Below are 18,863 nucleotides of genomic sequence, written 5' to 3'. Positions count from 1 at the left end.
TATCAAATGTTAACACAAATATTTCAAAACACTGGAACTTTGCGACTATGATTACCAAATGCCCATGATCCCTTATGTAAAAGTTAAAAATTTTAGTCTAGACCACAAGTTACTAATTCTTAACACTGTGCAATACCACAGCATTAATAAAAATATAAGTCAAACTCAAATTAACATGCTAAAATAAAATAATCCTATTTTTCAGAGACATCACAAAGTCATTTTAAAGTGGTCATCGTGGGATTTCATTTCCAGCATTAAGTAGTGTGTTGTTGAAAAATACCAGGGTTGTTAATGGACAAACAGGTGATGGTGGGAAGGGAATGCCTATGAATATTTCATGGATTCTACACAGCAATTATTTTTTAAAAGTGTGTCTAAGTAGACCAATCTGACTATTCCCCCCGTCTCCAAAGAGTAGATAATTTGAGGGGTTTGACGTTAGCTTTATTGCTTTGCCAATTATATCAATTGATAGCAGCATTTACATACCATTTCACAAATGAAAGGTACCTATTTTCTGTAAATCACAAAAAATAACCTCTTAAAAATTAACAATCTCTAGAACCTTGGCTTGGATTCGGATCACATTATGAACCAACTGAAATAGACAAGAACAAAAAAATATCTAAAAATCAGTTTTTTTAAAAAAACCTTTATTTTAAAATTTTGGTTACAGTTTCATTTGTTTTCTTCTTAACAAGTCTACTGTTTAATCTCTCAGGATTAAAAAAAAAACAAGATTCTAAAGAATTAAACAACAAAGGAATGTCAAGGTAAGGGCACAACTGTCCCCACTCTCAGGGGTATCATAACTATTCCAGTTTAATACCTAACTTCAAAACAAAATGAATTTTTATATTTTCTAAATGAAACTATAATGTACAACCACCATCTTCATCTGAGCTTGTTATAACTTTCAAATACACAAAGCTTCATTTTTAAGCTTGGTAAAAAGCTTTAACAGGAATGATGGCTGACCTTAATATGTAGTGTGTACCTTACAGGAAATTTAACAATCATAACACAGTAATAATGACATTAATAGTGAAGTCCTCAATTTAGAGTCTGGAACATTCTTCCATCAAGGGGGGGAGGGGGAAATTCAGTCCAATGAGTCTGTCTCAAGATCTTCATCGCTTGTTTCCTCCACTTGTATTCTCTTTTCAGTAACTGGATTAATGCTTTGAGCCCAAAATGAGATATATTTTTTATTACTGTAGATTACATGTTGTTTGGCTGGGAATACAATACAATAAACTTTATTTTGCATAATGCATTTCATACAAGCTGCATCTGCAATGCTTACAGAGCAAAACTGTCCAAGTACAAAGTTTTGTAATAACAGGAGAAGGAAAGAAAACACAAATATTAGAATTTGAGAAAGTTACATTCGGAGGACATTCAAAAAGAAATTAAAATACATAAAGATAAACTGAAGAAGGGTTGGGCTAGATTTACTAAGTAACAGCCAATTTTGTATCTTTTATTTGGGGGTGCAATAAAGTTTAAAGCAATAGTCCAACAACTTTGTGGTAAAAGGACAGAAAAGGATAGGTAACAAAAAATAAGTATTACATAAGTGATCAAGGGCTAACAAATTTGAGGGAACATTTCTGACCTTTAGATCAGGTTTACTCCCTCAAGCAGATGAAACTGCTTATATATCCTCCAAACAAGAGGGCAGCTAGTGAAATGCTATACTTGTGAAGAAAGACTTTAGGCTTATGAATGTTTTATATAAAGTAAAAAAGTATAAAATTATTTAGGAATAGTTTAAAGAGTTTCACTGCCCATCATTAACTGTCTTAGAGCATATTTTAAAAATCACTTATTAAAGCAATGAAACAAATTCCAGTTAGAACAGTGTAAGACACTTCTAAAGAAAAGCTTTCCAAAAAAAAGAACTCAGAAGTGACAATTTAAACTATGAAAACAAATTTCAGAAAGATACCAAGTCTAATCATCATTACCACTGGTATTATTTTCCTTCTAATAAAAAAAAAAAATTATATAATAAAGCTAAAGGGGAAAGAAATTCCCCATGGAAGTGTATACTATCTTTCAAGTATCAAAATTTAGGAGTAACTTTTAACTTTATATTGCACATATCTAACCTAAACCCTGTCAGCCTTGATATTTACTTTACTGGCTTCCTGGGTTTCCAACTGTGCTTGCAATTTTTGCTGGTCTTCTAGGGGAAGCCTGCTGGTGGTCTAACAAGGATATTTCCTGCATTCTTTCTCCACCAGTACATTATCAACAGTCTTTCTATATTGAGTATATTATACAAGTAAATAGTGGAGGATGAGTACATTTTCTGCAAAGCCACTAACAAATTCTATTTGCACTTTCAGTTTAAATTAAAAAATAATCCACAGGGTGATTACCTCAGTGAATTGCATCCTCTCACTCAGAGAAGAATGAAACATGATTACCATCATATACTGAAGATTTTCTAACATGTGGGAAAGTTCACTTCTCTTCAAAAGGCTTCATAAATGAAGGTCTAGAAAATGAGATTCTACTGTTTAAAAAAATGTCACTCTAGCTTTAAAAAGAAACCAAAATATAAAAAAAAAATACTTACTGCTCAGTTTCCATTTGTTCCTCTTGCTTCCGTTTTCTATCCGTTGCCTCCTTCTCATGTTGCCCTTTCAGCATATTCCTTCTATGAGCAGTCTGGAAGTTTCTCCCACCTTTTCTCTTCTGTTTTGAGAATTAGGATGGATTTCGTTAGAGATTAGCACTTACATGATTACAATCTTGGGAGAAAAAAAGCAACTAAAGTTTTTTAAAGAAACAAATACTTAAATTACTACTGCAAAACAAAATCCTTAAATTACATCTCTATTTCTACCCGGTTATAGGAGTGATTACCTCTGGATAAAATGAAATATGCCAGGCTCTTTGCTTCTACACAATCACTTTGACTTGGGTTCTCATTAAATTGGCAGGCATACTGCTCAATCTACCCAATTTCACATTTCTGCCTTCTAAAATATTAAGAAATCAGATAAAAATGAACAAAACAAGGGTACTTACAGAAAGAAAAGGATATATATCTTTAATGAGATTCTCAAACAACTATGGCACCCAAGTAAGAACCACTGATAAAACATACAGCAAATAGGCCTGAAGAGTGTCTTCACTCTTCATCTGTCTTCACCAGACACCACCTATTTGGCTTAATCTCTACTTTTCCTACCTTTTTTAGATAGGAGGGGTTATTGGAAATTTAACAAATTTAATTTCCAAATCAAAATTTCAAAAACGTTTAAGAGATTTAGAAAGTACAACATATTAAGTTTCAAGTTAGGCTTTTTAAACATAGCTAATTGAAGTGGAATTGGCAAGATAGACAAGTTTAATATTCAATGATATTTTGAGTCCCTGGGTGGTGCAAATAGTTAAGCACGCAAATACTAACCAAAAGGTTGGTGGTTCAAACCCACCCAGAGTCACCTTGGGAAAAAAGCCTGGCAATCTGCTTTGGAAAGGCCACCACCTTGATATTTACAGACTTTCACAAAGATACTCAAATTTACTAGCTAAATGATTAAAAAATACATTAAAAAAAAAAAAAAAAAAACCAGTGCCGTCGAGTCAACTTCCGACTTAAAAATACGTAAGAAACTCTAAAAAAAGAACAAATATTTTATTTAATAGATAAGCTTTCTACCTTTTCACCTTCTTGATCATCCCCTTCTTCTTCAGAATCAGAGGTTGATGTAACCCCTGCTTTAGCTAAACCTTTCCTTTTTGACTCCATTTCTTTCTTCCCTTCTTTTTTGTCTGGCTCTTTTCTTGGCTTATCTTCTTCCTTTTGGCCTTCTTCATCCTTTTTCAGCTGCTTTTTAGGTTGTTTTTCCTCTTGCCCCTTTTTCTTACTTTTGTCTTCTTCAGTTACCCTATTTTAGAGAGTACGGCAGTGGAAAATGAGCATTTACGTATCATTAATACTTGTCATTCAACCATACTTTTCCAGTCAACCTAAGTATTTTGGATAACAGTAAGTTATTTATTCAGTTTTTGTTTAAAGGCAAATTAAAAACATCTGAAAGTAAAATTAATAATGCCTTTACAATTCAACCATAAAAGGAATTCTGTATAAATTCTGTGTAAATTAGAAGGGGAAAAATATTATACTGGCATTAATGTGACAAAAAGTGATCCCCCCACCCCACCATTTTCCAAGTTTTTTTGAAATGTGATTTATTACCTTATGTACCAAGGCACTGTTCTTGACTCTGGGGATTCAACAGCATATAAAATGGGCAAGATCCCTGACTCTTAAGGAGCTTATATTCTACATGTTAATAAGAATAAATTGTTTTTATGACACACTGGGAAATCATACAATTCCAGAACTGTAATCAAATATGGTATTTTAAAATGTAAAGAAACAGCCTTTTGTAGGCTAAAAGGTGCTAAAACTTACGTATATAATGGTAAAATATGCTTCCAATTTTAAGCATCATAACAAGCAGTACTGAACTCGCTTGTACTTAAGTATTACCACCGTCACCACTAGATATCACAGACATCATTAAAACAAATCAAACTACCAAAATTGTTCAATAATCCTATTATATTTATGCTAATTAACAGAAAAATATGAACATTTGTGTTATGATACTAGATTATAAAAGGAGAATCAAATGATTCCACTGATTACCACATAATTACTTTCTATGCTATACATCCAGCTAAAGAAATCCCATAAAGGAACGCTACAACTTGAAGGTTGGACAAAGCTTTTCAAAAACTAACCTTTCTTACTGTCCTAGGAATTTCATTGAGATATTCACAAATTACACATTAAGTCAATGAATTTGAGAGCTGGAAGGAACTTCAGATCATCTAGTCCAACCCCTTCTATTTGACAAATGAGAAAATGGTACAGAATGTAAAATTAAAGTATCTCAATTCCCAATCCACGGACCATCAGACAAGTGCTTCCTTAAAGACTTAAGAGATTAAGTTGAAACAGAAAAAATTCAGAAATTTTTTCACAAATCACTAGCATTGTATATATTTATCATTCTCATGTCATATGGGCTTCACCATTTATTTTTAATTGGTAGGAGAAAATGATTTAACTTTCTTCAACATTTCCATTACTATAAATATCTTTATAGTAATTCATGGAAATGAGAGAGTCAAATGTAAAAAGCATTTTCAAGGCTCTTTAACAGATACTGACCAATGGAGTCCATGGAGAGAAATGTACTGGGGAAGCTACTTCCAGTGACAACGGAGGCCCAATCAGGCAACATTCGTTATTATATTCTACAGAACTTCACATTTCCTGGGCAACAATGACTGCTGTGTACCTAATCTTCTCCTTTCCAAGTGGGAGAGCTTACCATAGTTCCCTATCTCAGATCCGTGTTTGTGTAGCTGAAGGGGAAGACTCAATGGTATGTTTTCAGTTTCTAAATATCAAGAGATTAAGACATACTCAGACATCCTTGATTTTCTGCCCAACGCTATGACTGGGTAACACAGTTGGGAGTTTAAAAAGGGGTGAGATTTATTTGGTATGTTTAAAAAAAAAAAACTCACCTACAAAGTAATTTCTTATTTTCAATTCATTAGTTAAACCATGATGTAGTTTTGTGCCACTGTTTTTGAAAATATATTAACAATTACCTTGGCAGTAAAATAAAGCTTCTTAAATATGTTTTGGTTGGAAATACCAAATCTCCAGTAGTGTTCTACAACTAATTAAAATTTCCTATGAAAACAATCAATTCATTCAAAACAGCATTATATCTAGTTCACACATCTTATTTGAGCCTTCCCTATAAAAACTTCAAGCACAATAGCAACACAGAGGTTTATACTCTTAGTCTAAGTTTCCTCCTAGTGAAGTTTCTACCCAAAAAGGTCAAACAGGATCCATAAGGGGAAAAAAAAAAAGAAAAACATAAATTTTGAAGTAGTTTTCATTCCAAAATACCTCCAAATTTTAAATACATTACAAAAATTTTTATTTAAATAAGTTATTCTAGAAGAACTTACACAGATCTATAGAAATTATTTCAAATAACTTTTGTCTAAAATTCCCTCAGACATACAACTTACCCTGTATTACATCCTAATAAATCAAGACAATGCCTTAATTAGAGCATTGAGATGATAATCACACCAGATATTTCTCAATTCCCTTCCAATTTTTATTTTACATAGTAGAAAACTATTTCTCGTTATTTTCATAATTTTTAGAAATACCAGTAAGAGCAATAAAGTAAAATGTGAAAATAAAATGTACAAATGCAAAGAGAAATATGCTTAAAATCAAACGTTCCATTTATTGCACAGTTAATTATACATTAAAAATAAACTCACATGTCACTCTCTGAAGGACATGGCTGTTTCACCATTTTGGGCCTGCCTCTTGGTTTTGGAATCTTGACTTCTGTAGCTAAATGTTCACATAAAAAAAAAATGTGTTAACTACCAGCTTTCCCTTTAAGATGCAAACTCATATATAAAAATTAAAAATTATATATACTAACAATAAAAGACCACTGGTGGCTTATTATACATACAATTATTTATAAATTTAAAAGATTAACCCCCCTTCCCTCCCATAGCTCAAATAAGCAACAGTAGGAAACTTAAAAAAGGCAGGTCAACAGAATAATTTTCTATTTGTCTTTCATATATCTGAGAGGGCTTAAAACAACGTTCTTCATGTTTTTTAACAAGAATGTCACAAAAGTAAACTTTAGAACATTCAATGTCCATGGACATAATACCTGTATCTGTATATACACCTTTGAAAATTTGTATCAGAATTCACTGAGTTCTCTAATCATAGTTTTATCCATTACAACAACACTAGTAAATTCCAAAGTAAGTTATGTAAATAGATTCTCAGTCCTTCCCCCGCCCCTTTCCTGGGTATTACTCATTTCTTTTCAGTAAGAATCCTATTATTAAATCAGAGGGGAAGAGTGAGGCTACACTTTGGTTAATTTTCTTTGTATGATTAATAAGAGAGATCCCTTGCAAAATATTTCCAATTTTCCAAGTTAGGAAAATAAGCAGGCAATGCTGAAGATAGTTGTTTACTGTATAGATCCTAATAAAGAATGCAAAAAATTTAAATATTAATGTTTTTAATCAAATGTTCTTTCTCATGCTTTCATTTTGATTCCATTTAGAAAGCTTATGTCTCGTAAGTGAAAGGTAAAATAAACCCATTATAAATGGTAATTTTAACCTCACCACAGCCTCTTTTGCCTCTACTGGGAACAAAATGTAATAGGGATAAGACAGAAAATTAAATTGGCCCGAAAAATTATATCAAATTTAAATACTTTGTTACATACAACAGAAAACATAATGGGTTTATCCCCTTTGAAATTTCTATCTTACAATTTTATCTTATACTCCATTGTCTACCTCTTCCCAAAGTATTTGAGGCAGCAATACTTTAACGGACTGGAATATTAATCACGAGCAAAACAAACACTTAAACATCAATAATCCTACCTGCAGGTCGTCCTCTCTTTGGACTCACTTTTAGATTAACAGATGCTATTGCTGTTGTCACTACTCCTGTCTCCTCAGTTTCTACTTGTTTTTCTGCCTGAATCACAAATATTTAATCTGTTTAGCAAATAGTAGGTACTGCATATTTAATACAATGGCAAAAATATGCTACTCTACAATAACATGAGCTCAATTGTAAGGGTAACTTCTATACGATTTTTATTATTTTTCAACAATCGACTCATCACAATAACATCCTCAAACTTAGCTTAAAGTTCTAAAAAAGAAAAACCTTCAATCTAAAACAGCCATTTGTGAAAATAAGGCTTTATTCTTGATACAATAAGGTATAATGCAGTCATACTGTAACAACTCACACATTGTTCATAAATATTTCACTGAATGCCTTACAATCTTAAAACTTTATATTGTCTACTTATGATATAGAACCTAAGTTAGAAAAAGCAAGAAATGAAATTATTGATATTTCTAATTTGTTAACATTGTTAATGTATAAAAGTTTTGTTTTCAAACCGAGGCTCAAATCTCCTTTTTTCCTTGGAGTTATTCCATAGAGATTTACTGTGGTGGAGAATAAGGGAATTCCAATGACCCTTTGCAACCGATTAATTCTGGTATGACTTTCCTGAAGGAACAATGGCCCCAAATGAGAATCAGTATTACTGACTCAAGCATTAGAGTAGAACAAAGGTTAAGAACTATCAGTTAGAAGGGAAATGGAGACAGAAGTTGGTACTGATCATAAAAACAGCAAAGGGTGGGGAAAAAAAAAAACCCAAAAGAGAACAAAGAAAAGAATGAGAGGGCCATTCCTAGCTGCCTCCTAGCCCCAACTATTTTGAACTCAGCCTTAACTTTATCAGTGAAACTAAAGGCACTAAAACATGCCTGATGGAGTCTCACTGACCCAGAAAATATATATATATATTTAAAAGCCATCTAAGGAGCCAAGCTGGTACAATGGTTAAAGCACTTGGCTGCCAACCAAAAGGTCTGCAGCTCAAGCCCACCAGCATCTCCACACTGACTTCTCAGATTTCAGCCTAGGAAACCCTATGGGGTAGTTCTACTCCATCCTTTAGGGTAGAGACCTGAGGGCACACAATGACAATCAGTAATTTGCAGATAATTAAGGGCTATGGCCCAGTGTTGGTAAGGACATGGAGAATCATTGTACACAATGATGACTGATGAGTACAAGCTGGTACCACATTTCTGAATAACTGTAAAAATAATAGGTAAATCTGACTCAATAATTCTAAGAGTTTATTCTTTTTTTTTTTTTGGTTTTTAAAAACATTGCTTTTAAATTCAGACATAATAATGCATACTCAAAGCATTATTAAAGGTCAAAAACTCATCTAAGATAATCCTTGAAATGTTCACAAGGACCAGCATAAAAAATTTTCCTTAAACTTAAGCTCAGGTTATATTTCTGAAATTTTGAGCATTCACAGACCACATACTTCTGCCTCAACCTGATTCAATAGCTCTGGGGTATGGAACCAGGCATCTCAGTGTTATTACAAAGCTCCACAGATACCAAAGATTGTAAAGTCGAGACTGTACACAGAACTCTTTTCATACTGAGGTGATAAAAGGGCAGAAGTTCTTCAACATTTTACCTGTGTTGACTCATTTAATCCTCTCAACAACCCTATGTATATATACTATTATGCATTTTATAGAGAAAACCAAGACAGAAAATCATTAAAATCATGAAAACTAACGCACATTATTTCCTATGCCATTAAACTGAAGGGTGCTCTATCGCTAAGAAAAAACTGTTTTGGAAGTAAACACCACAACCGACCCTTAAAAAAAAAAAGGTGTTTAAAATAAAAGACCAAGTTTATTTTATCTCTGCTTGTCTTCTACCCAACTAAAATGAGAATTCTTTTAAGATTCCCATGATAAGCCAGTAAAATTACCTTTCTCTTTCTCCCTCTTCTGGCAGCTTTTGGAGTAGTTATATCAATTGCTTTACTCACATCCTAAAAAATACAGTTGAAGTTGAAAAATAGGTCAAAACTAAAACAAATTTTCTTAAAAATTACAGCATGTTTCATTATAAGTTCTGGGGGAAATTATTTTGCTTCTCTGATCTTTAGAATTATAAACTTTAATAGTATTAGCTTAATAAAGTGAAAGTAATAGCCAGTATCTACACATGAAGGAAAAAAAAATACCCATTTCCTATGTCAGATCAAATATAAAAAGTCACATTACTAGTACACAATATGTTTGTCTATTTAAATTTATAAAATCATTTTCTACAGAAGAATCCTGAATTTTAGGGTTGTGGATTTTAAGAGGTGGCTGGGACTTTGGAGATCAGTGAACAACTATTTTCTAGGTAATCAGATACAGAGCTGGAAATACATCAGGTTTTAAGAAATTCAGCCCAATGCTGCTCTTAACAGTACATTCATCCCACACCACCTACGAATATTCCTAACCAAGAGTAACCTACCCTACAGACAGGGACCTCTTTATTTTGCACATTAAAATGACTTCGGAAAACAAAAAGGCCATGAATCTTAAAGATGCATAAATTATTTTACAACGGTTTATTTTCATAGGAAATAAGTCTAAAGTATCTTCTCATTCATTACCCAAATATTTTAAAGAGTACTTTTTACTCTGCCAGAGTCAATTCATTTTATAATTTTGTCCTTGCAACAAAATGAGTTTAGAATGCAAGACAAATTAAACATACCTCGTTGCTGGCTTTTTCTTCATGGTCAGTATCTTCTTTTGAAACACTAGTTTCCTTTTCTTCAGCTTCAACATCAGATGATGTATTTGATTGCTTAGTTGAGGCCTGTGAGCAATCAACACTATTAATTTGATATGGTTTTACCCCAACTTTAATTGTCTATGCATGAAAAATTAAAAGCCTGTCTAGAAAAACTTAGAAAAGCACCCTGTTTTATGTTCCACAGGACAATTTTTAATATACATAATTTCAAAAAGTTTTCAATACAACTATTTATTTAGGTAAGTCTTAAAGATTTGTATTCCTGTACTTCAGTGTACAGAAGCCCAAGTGAAAAAAATACTTAGGCAGAAATGAAATACCAAGTATAAAGAATACCATTCTGATGCTCTAACCAACAAATACCCAAAAAGATACAATGTAAAAACCTTTAGAACAGCAGTCATACACTGTATTCAACTACTCAAATATTCTGGAGAAGCTTAGCTACATGCAGCATTAGTAAATTAACTACTAAGTAACAAAGAGCCCCAGTAAAGGATATACCTAACAGCTTTATTTAAAGATCAGTCTACATCCAAACTTAATTTTAAGCGTACATTTCTGAGACCCACAATAGTTGCTGTTGTCAGGTGCTGTCAAGTCAGTTCTTACACATCGCGACACTATGTACGACAGATCAAAACACTACCAGGTCTTGTGCCATCCTCACAATTGTTGTTACATTTGTTGCAGCTGCCGTGTCAATCCATCCGCTTTTTCAATGACCCTCTACTTTACACCAACCATGATGTCCTTCAGGGACTGGTCCCTCCTAATAACATGTCCAAAGTACATGAGATGAAGCCTCACCATCATTGCTTCCAATGAGTATTCTGGCTGTACTTTCAAGACAGATTTGTTCTTCTGGCAGTCCATGGTATATTCAATATTCTTTGTCAATGCCATAATACAAAGGCATCAATTCTCCTTTAGTCTTCCTTATTCACTGTCAAGCTTTCACATGCATATGAGGCAATTAAAAACACTATGGCTTGGGTCTGGCGCACCTCAGTTCTTAAAGTGATTATCTTTGCTTTTTAATACTTTAAAGAGGTCTTTTGTAGCAGATTTGCCCAGTGCAACGTGTCATTTGATTTCTTAACTGCTGCCTCCACGGGCACTGATTGTGGATCCAAGTAAAATTAAATCCTTGACAACTTCATTTTCTCATTTTATCATGATGTTGCTTACTGGTCCAGTCTTTAATATTCATCAATAAGTGCCTCAGGTCCTCTTCCCTTTCAGCTTAATATTCATCAATAAGTGCCTCAGGTCCTCTTCCCTTTCAGCAGGCAAGGCTGTATCATCTGCATATCACAGGTTGTTGATGAGTTTTCCTCCAATCCTGATGCCCAGTTCTTCATACAGTCCAGCTTCTTGGCCTATTTGCTCGGCATACAGATTAAGTAAATGTGGTGTAAGGATACAGCCCTAACACACACCTTTCCTGATTTTAAACCAGGCAGTATCCCTTTGTTCTGTTTCGACGACTGCCTCTTGGTCTATATATGGGTTCCTCATGAGCACAAGCTAGTGTTCTAAAATTCCCATTCTTCCAAATGAGACCCACAATTAGCAATTCTGATTTAGTACGTAAGGGGTGGGAGGCCAGCAGTTAACACTAAATTAAAAAAAAAAAAATACTGCAAGTGATATGACAGATACTTCGGCGCATCATCTGGAAACCCTGGTGGCGTAGTGGTTAAGTGCTACGGCTGCCAACCAAAGGGTCGGCAGTTTGAATCCGCCAGGCGCTCCTTGGGAACTCTATGGGGGCAGTTCTACTCTGTCCTACAGGGCCGCTATGAGTCGGAATCGACTCAACAGCACTGGGTTTGGTTTTTTTTTTTTTCTGCTTTTCTTTGGAACATCATCTAGGGCCTCTAGCCTTTCATAATAACCAACAAAAAGATGAATGATAGAGACAACACAGCACACACTGGGGAAGGGGTGAAGCACAGATCTACGAGAGCACAGAATTCTAATCCTAACCATGCCTCTTTCTAGCCATGCTTCCTTTGACAGGTCTCTGAAATTCTAAATCCATTTTCTCTTTTTTTTTAAAAAAAGAAATGCTGATAACTCACAAAATTATTACAAAGTTATAACAAAATGTAAAAATGCCTGGAAAATTATTCATAGTGCTACAGAAATTTTTAAAAATCATGACGGTTAAAAATTGTTTTGAATAAGTTCAGGCACCACTGCTTTCCGCAACCCCTAGAGTGTGCCACTGGGGAGATGTCTGGGCCTGGAGAACAAATCAGCAGTCATTCATGCTTTCAGAAAGAAAGCTGGGTTTCATCCATGCAATCTATCAAAATTTAATTGTCAACTGGAAAATTGCAAGTCTAGATACTGACAACTACTTGTGGAGTCAGTGGGTAGCAAATATACCATGAAGGTGCAGTCACACAACAAATAATGGAAGTGAAATTAACAAAAAAGCTAGTTTCAGGAAATAATTCAGTCTATTTGGACAGATGTCCTCCTGTTACAATCAAGGAAAGACTGACAAGAAACCATTTGTCCATTCTTACATTCATTCTGCAATATTTAAACCAAACTCAAGAGACCCTATAGGACAGAGTAAAACTGCACCACAGGGTTTCCAAGGAGCAGCTGGTGGATTCTGCCTGCCAACCTTTAGGTTAGTGGCCGAGGTCTTAATCACGGGGCCACCAGGGCTCATCAACAGTGTTTGGTGAAATTCTTCCCATGCACATAATACTGCCAGGCACACAGAACGATGTCTCTGCTCACGGAGCTAATAGTCTGTGGCACTTACAGAAAAGTAAAGAAGCAATCACAATATGGTGTAATAAGTATTATAACAAATACGCAAGGAGGGCACTCTGGACCACCTTAATGCAGTCATGGGGCATCGATGAGAGGGAGATTAAATGTCCCTGACTGAATAGCACCTGAAAAGCTTCCAAAGGTGAGAAGAAGCATGACACCTTTGAAGAAATAAAAGGTTCATAGGTTTAAGAATACAAAGTTGTAGAATTTCCAGTTTGTTCCTACCCATTTCTTTAGATTTACTCATGCTCTCCCCCAGGTTTTGCTACAAATCTAACAAAAGGACTTTCATTGAAGAATGAGAAAATCCCAATAACATTCTCATAAAGACTTCCTCTTGCAGCTCTGTGGTACCAGAACATACCCATTGCCAAAACCCACTGCTGTCAAGTCGATTCCAACTCACAGTGACCCCACAGTACAGTCTAGAACTGCCCCCAAAGGGTTTCCAAGCCTGCAATCTTTACAGAAGTGCACTGCCACATCTTGGTAGCCTGGATAGTTGGTAGGTTCAAACCGCCAACCTTTTGTTTAGCACCGTGCCTCCAGGGCTCCTACTAGAACACAGGTACTGTTAATAAAACCTGGCTCGTTTCTTTATTTTAAATTGCAAGAGTTCTGGGTCATCCATATGGGAATGTATACACAGTTCAAGAGTACAACTGACAATACAGAAAAAATTTCAAACACTGTCAATGCCTGGACAGAGAAAAAAAAGAGAAACATAGTAATTTCTGTTGTGTGATAAAAATGATACAAATTGTGCAAAGGCAAACCACTGCATGAAAAGTTGGCGTCACATATAAATGCCAGGATAGCGTTTATTTCTCAAGATCAAATAAATAATGCTGAACCACATTTTATGCAATGTGACTCACCTGCTGACTTGAAAATTTCACTTTCGGATTGTTATCTATTTCCCATAAACCTTCATTAAAACCTTTTCGTTTATTTGGCTTGCCATACTTTTCCTTATTTTCTGAATAAGGAAATATATCCTTTGGTCCTAAAAAAGCACTATAAAAGGAGAGGGAAAAAATGTAAGTATAAAACAACTTCAATTAAATGTATAACAAGTTATTAAATGGCATTACCCTATGATAAAATTATCAAACATTTTAACATAAAATGCATTATAAATCTTACGTAAATTAAAGGGTAGACACAAATACATTTAATTCCAAATGTTTTTACTGACTTCAATCACAAGCTCCTAGAACCAATGTCCTATTTAAAAAAAAAACAAAAAAACCTAAGAATAGTGACAACGATTGCACTAATCAATACATTTCATAACTTCCAAATGTAATTTTATTTCAAAATAACCTGGTATGTTGCAAAATTCATCAAACAATGTCAATAAGGTATATTATCTAAATATGTGTTTTTAAAAATAAACTGTTAGTTGCTGAGGCAATCGGGCAGATGTTATACCTGTTTCATCTGTTCACTCACATACACACACACACAAAAGTTCATAATGCCATCAGCTTTAGCTGTGCACAAGGACACTATCTGTGCTTCAGATACATTCGCTCTTTGTATTTTCCTGTACCAGTCACTTCCATAGAAGTCTGTTCTATAACGGTTGGCACAGTATATGAGTTTTTTTTACTATGATGGTTGATACACATGTATTCTCTAAAGCAACTGAAAAACTGATTTGGTACTCGTTTCCTCTGAAATTACGCAAAATTTAAAATTCCTAACTGTTATAATTAGATATATAGTACAAATTCCTCATCTGCTGAAGTTCCTCAAGAATTCGGAAGCTAATGAGTATAGTTACTATTATGTTGTGAAAGGCTTCAAAATAAAAATTTCAATTAAAAGGACTTAAAAGCACTCTATTTAAATATAATCAGCACATTTAGAAGCAATAAAATCAAGCATCATTATCCAAGTTCTGTAACTCAGAAATGTTCCATGTATTTTAACTACACATTCCAGTCTGAAAATTATCTGTTATTACTATGCTAAGATTAATACACTAGTCACCTGATTTACAGAAAAATTTTATTTTTGGGTTAAACTTAAGTCATCTCACTTGATCCAGAAAGACACTGACAAGAAATAATTCATTCCTGCCCATTCCCTCAAATTAGAAAAATTAACACATTTAGTCAGAACAGTTCAAACATCCCTCCTACGTAGTAGATTGCGAATTCCAAGTAAATGACTTGAGGTAAAACATCAAAAATAAAATTTACTTCTAGCTAGAACAAGCCAATTCAACACAAACTCTCCTTCCTGAAGCCACAAACACGATACTGAGATTATTTTAAACGTATAAACTCACAAGCTCAAAGAGGACAAGAGAAGAGATAATATCAACCAAAATTTGCAAAATGGAATGAAAACTGGAAAAATTAGATCCTAAGCCTTAATTTGGAGTGCAGGGTGGTAGAGCAGTTAACGTACTCAGCTGATAACCAGAAGGTTGGGGATTGGAGTCCACCCAGAGGTGCCTTGAAAGAAATGCCTGGTGATCCACTTCTGAAAAATCAGCCACTGAAAACCCTCTGGAGCACAGACACACAAGAGGACAAGCGTGAGTTGGAACAGACTCTATGGCAACTGGTTTAGTTAAGCCCTAACCTACATGTCAATACTCCAAAGGGCGCAAAACTGGAGGGTAAATGGAACTTCAGGAAGTGGGAGGGAGGACCTTTAAAGTACTGACTTCCAGAAAAATGTTTAAAAACCTCCATGTGGAACATTTCTAAGTATGACCCTAAATCTAAAAGCCATTCCAAAGAAGACTTATCTACCATGATGCCATCTGGTGTGTAACTGTGTGACACAGTTAAATTTTTTACATGAATATTTTTATCTCAAAACGTGCAGTCCTCACTTTCGATGGCAGCATGAGACAATAAAAAATGCCTGTACAAGACCATCTTAATAAATGGAAAAATGATTGTTCCATGACCTGGATAAACAGTCAAATATTAACACTCATCACTGAGTTATAACTATATAGAAAAATGAATGCTAGTAAAATATTTAGTAAACAGTAACTTAAAATAACAGGCTCACTGAGGTTATTAAAAGATTTAACTTCTTTGTAAAAACCTTACCCGATTGTTTGTAACAGTGCTTGCCTTCTGACCACACAACTTAGATGGAGTGAGAATCTTTTCTATGCCTTGTCAAATTGTCATACTCTTAAATTTGGATCACCTTTCAATATTTTATCCTTTGTGCTTTCAATGCTGTGAAATATCTCTTTAAGTTCCTTTAATATGAAGCTTTTTGTAAACATCCCTTCCCATGGGATATTTCAATCCTCATCAGAACCACTACCCTCATTTATGCTGATCAATTTCATTAAGTTCCTCTGGCTGCCCATCTAGTCTTGTTTACATTCACAAGAGTTATTAGGTTTTTTATTCTGTAACTCTATTTACATTTGACTCAAATTTCACTTCCAGGGTTATTCTATTTCTCTGCTGAACCTGCATGTTCACTGGCCAATTTCCTCTTTCGTTTGTTTGAAAAGTGTCATGTAGGTATATCACTAGGAGACAGAGAGGCAACACAACTACATGTTTTGCTGTCTGTTTAAGAACTGAATAACAGATGAACAGTGACCAATCACAGACTATGAAAGAGTAGAGTGATTTGTGAACTGAAGAGTTAGCAGCAAAGTTTGTTAGGTGCTGTCAAGCCAGTTGACTCACAGCAACCCTACGTACAAAACAACGAAAAACTCCCAGGTCCTGTACCATCCTCACAATTGTTGCTATGTCGAAGTCCATTGTAGCAGCCACTGTGTCAATCCACTTCCTTGAGGATCTTCCTCTTTTTCGCTGACCCTCTAACTTTACCAAGCATGACGCTGTTCTCCAGAGCCTGGTCACTCCTGATAACAAGTTCAAAGTATGTGAAACGAAGTTTTACCGTCCTCACTTCTTAGCGGCATTCTGGCTGTACTTCTTCCAAGACAGTTTTGTTCTTTCTTCTGGCAGCCCATTCAATATTCTTCAACACCATAACTCAAAGGCATCAATTCTTCAGTCTTCCTTAGTCACTGCCCAGCTTTCGTAACCATGTGAGACAATTAAAAATACCATGCCTTGGGTCAGGCAAACCTTAATACTCAAAGTTACATCTTTACTTTTTAACACTTTAAGGCGATCTGTTATAGTAGATTTGCATAATGCGATACGTCATTTGATTTCTTGACTGCTGCTTCCATGGGTGTTGATGGTGGAGCCAAGTAAAATGAAATCCTTGACAACTTCATTATTTTCTGCATCTATCATGATATTGTTTATTGGTCACAACTGTGGGGATTCTTGTTTTATGTTGACGTGTAATCCACAGTGAAGGCTGTAATCTTTGATCTTCACCAATAAGTGCTTCAAGCGCTCTTCACTTTCAACAAGCAAGGCTGTATCATCTGCATATCGCAGGTTGTTTATGTGTCTTCCTCCAGTCTTGAGGCCACGTTTCTCTTCAGAGTCCAGCTTCTCGAGTTACTTGCTCAGCATACAAAACAGTAAGTATGGTGAAAGGATACAACCCTGACGCACACCTTTCCAAATTTTAAAACACGCAGTATCCCCTTGTTTTGTTCAAGAGACTGCCTCTCAGTCTGCATACACATTCCTCTCAAGCACAACTGTGTTCTTGAATTCTCATTCTTCGAAATGTTTTCCATAAATTGTTAAGGTCCACACAGTTGAATGCTTTTGAATAGCCAATAAAACACTGGTAAACATCTTTCCGATGTTCTCTGCTCTCAGCCAAGATCTATCTGATATCAGCAATGATATCTCTCTTCACACATCCTCTTCTGATTCTGGCTTGAATTTCCTTAAGTTCCCCATGGATGTATTACTGCAACCTCTTTTGAACGATCTTCAGAAAATTTTACTTGCATGTGACATTTATGATATTGTTCGGTAACTTCCACGTTCTATCGGATCACCTTTCTTTGGAATGGGCACAAATCTGGATCTCCAGTCGACAGACTAGGTACCTGTCTTCCAAGTTTCTTAGCATAGACCAAGTGAGTGCTTTCAGCATTCCATGTGTTTGCTGAAACATCTCAACTGGTATTCTGTCAATTCCTGAAGGCTTGTTGTTTGCCAATGCTTTCGCTGCAGCTTGGAGTTCTTCCTTCAATAACATTGGTTCTTGATTATATGATACCTCCTGAAATGGTTGAACATCGACCAGTTCTCTTTTTGGTACAGTGACTGTGCATTCCATCTTCTACTCACGCTTCCTGCGTTGTTCAATATTTTGCCTATAGAATCCTTTAATACAGCAACTGAGGCCTGATTTTTTTCTTCAGTTCTTTCAGCTTGAGAAATGCTAGGCATGTTCTTCCCTTTTGGTTTTCTAACTCCTGGTCTTTGTACTTTTCATTATAATACCTGACTTTGTTTTCTTGAGCCTCCCCTTTGAAATCTTGTATTCATTCTTTTATGTCATCACGTCTTCGTCTGCTTTAGCTACTCTATATTCAAGAACAAGTTTCCAGAATCTCTTAACATCCATTTTGGTATTCTCTTTCCTGTCTTTTTAATGACCTGAATTTATGATGTCCTTGGTATCATCCCACAACTCATCAGATCTTCAGTCATTAGTTTCAATGCATCAAATCTATTCTTAAGATGGTCTCCAAATTCAAGACGGATCTACTCAAGGTCGTACTTTGGCTCTCGTGGACTTGTTTTATATTTTCTTCAGTTTCAACTTGAACTTGCATATAAGCAACTAATAAGTCTGTTCTGCAGTCTCCCCCTAGGAGCTTTGTTCT

At 35.0% G+C, this 18,863-nt stretch overlaps 1 protein-coding gene across 7 annotated transcripts in view; it reads right to left on the bottom strand.

Moving 5' to 3' along the window:
* Positions 1–18,863, bottom strand: part of PSIP1 (PC4 and SRSF1 interacting protein 1) — a 36,929-nt gene that overhangs the window by 5,118 nt on the left and 12,948 nt on the right. For 3 of the 7 annotated variants that reach the window (XM_003407343.4, XM_010587935.3, XM_023545249.2), the window contains exons 3-9: positions 13,969–14,107; positions 10,247–10,351; positions 9,459–9,521; positions 7,507–7,603; positions 6,355–6,430; positions 3,683–3,911; positions 2,591–2,709 (exon numbers count right to left, since the gene is read on the bottom strand). In XM_003407343.4, coding sequence (XP_003407391.1) covers positions 2,591–2,709; positions 3,683–3,911; positions 6,355–6,430; positions 7,507–7,603; positions 9,459–9,521; positions 10,247–10,351; positions 13,969–14,107 — 828 coding nt within the window. The other 4 variants (XM_023545250.2, XM_003407344.4, XM_023545252.2 and 1 more) reach the window with 4 other exon arrangements.

This window comes from Loxodonta africana, chromosome 9, assembly GCF_030014295.1.
Source record: "Loxodonta africana isolate mLoxAfr1 chromosome 9, mLoxAfr1.hap2, whole genome shotgun sequence".
NCBI classification, from domain to species: Eukaryota; Metazoa; Chordata; class Mammalia; order Proboscidea; family Elephantidae; genus Loxodonta; species Loxodonta africana.
Note: the sequence above shows the minus strand (reverse complement) of the source record. Positions and strands in the feature narration are given on the sequence as shown.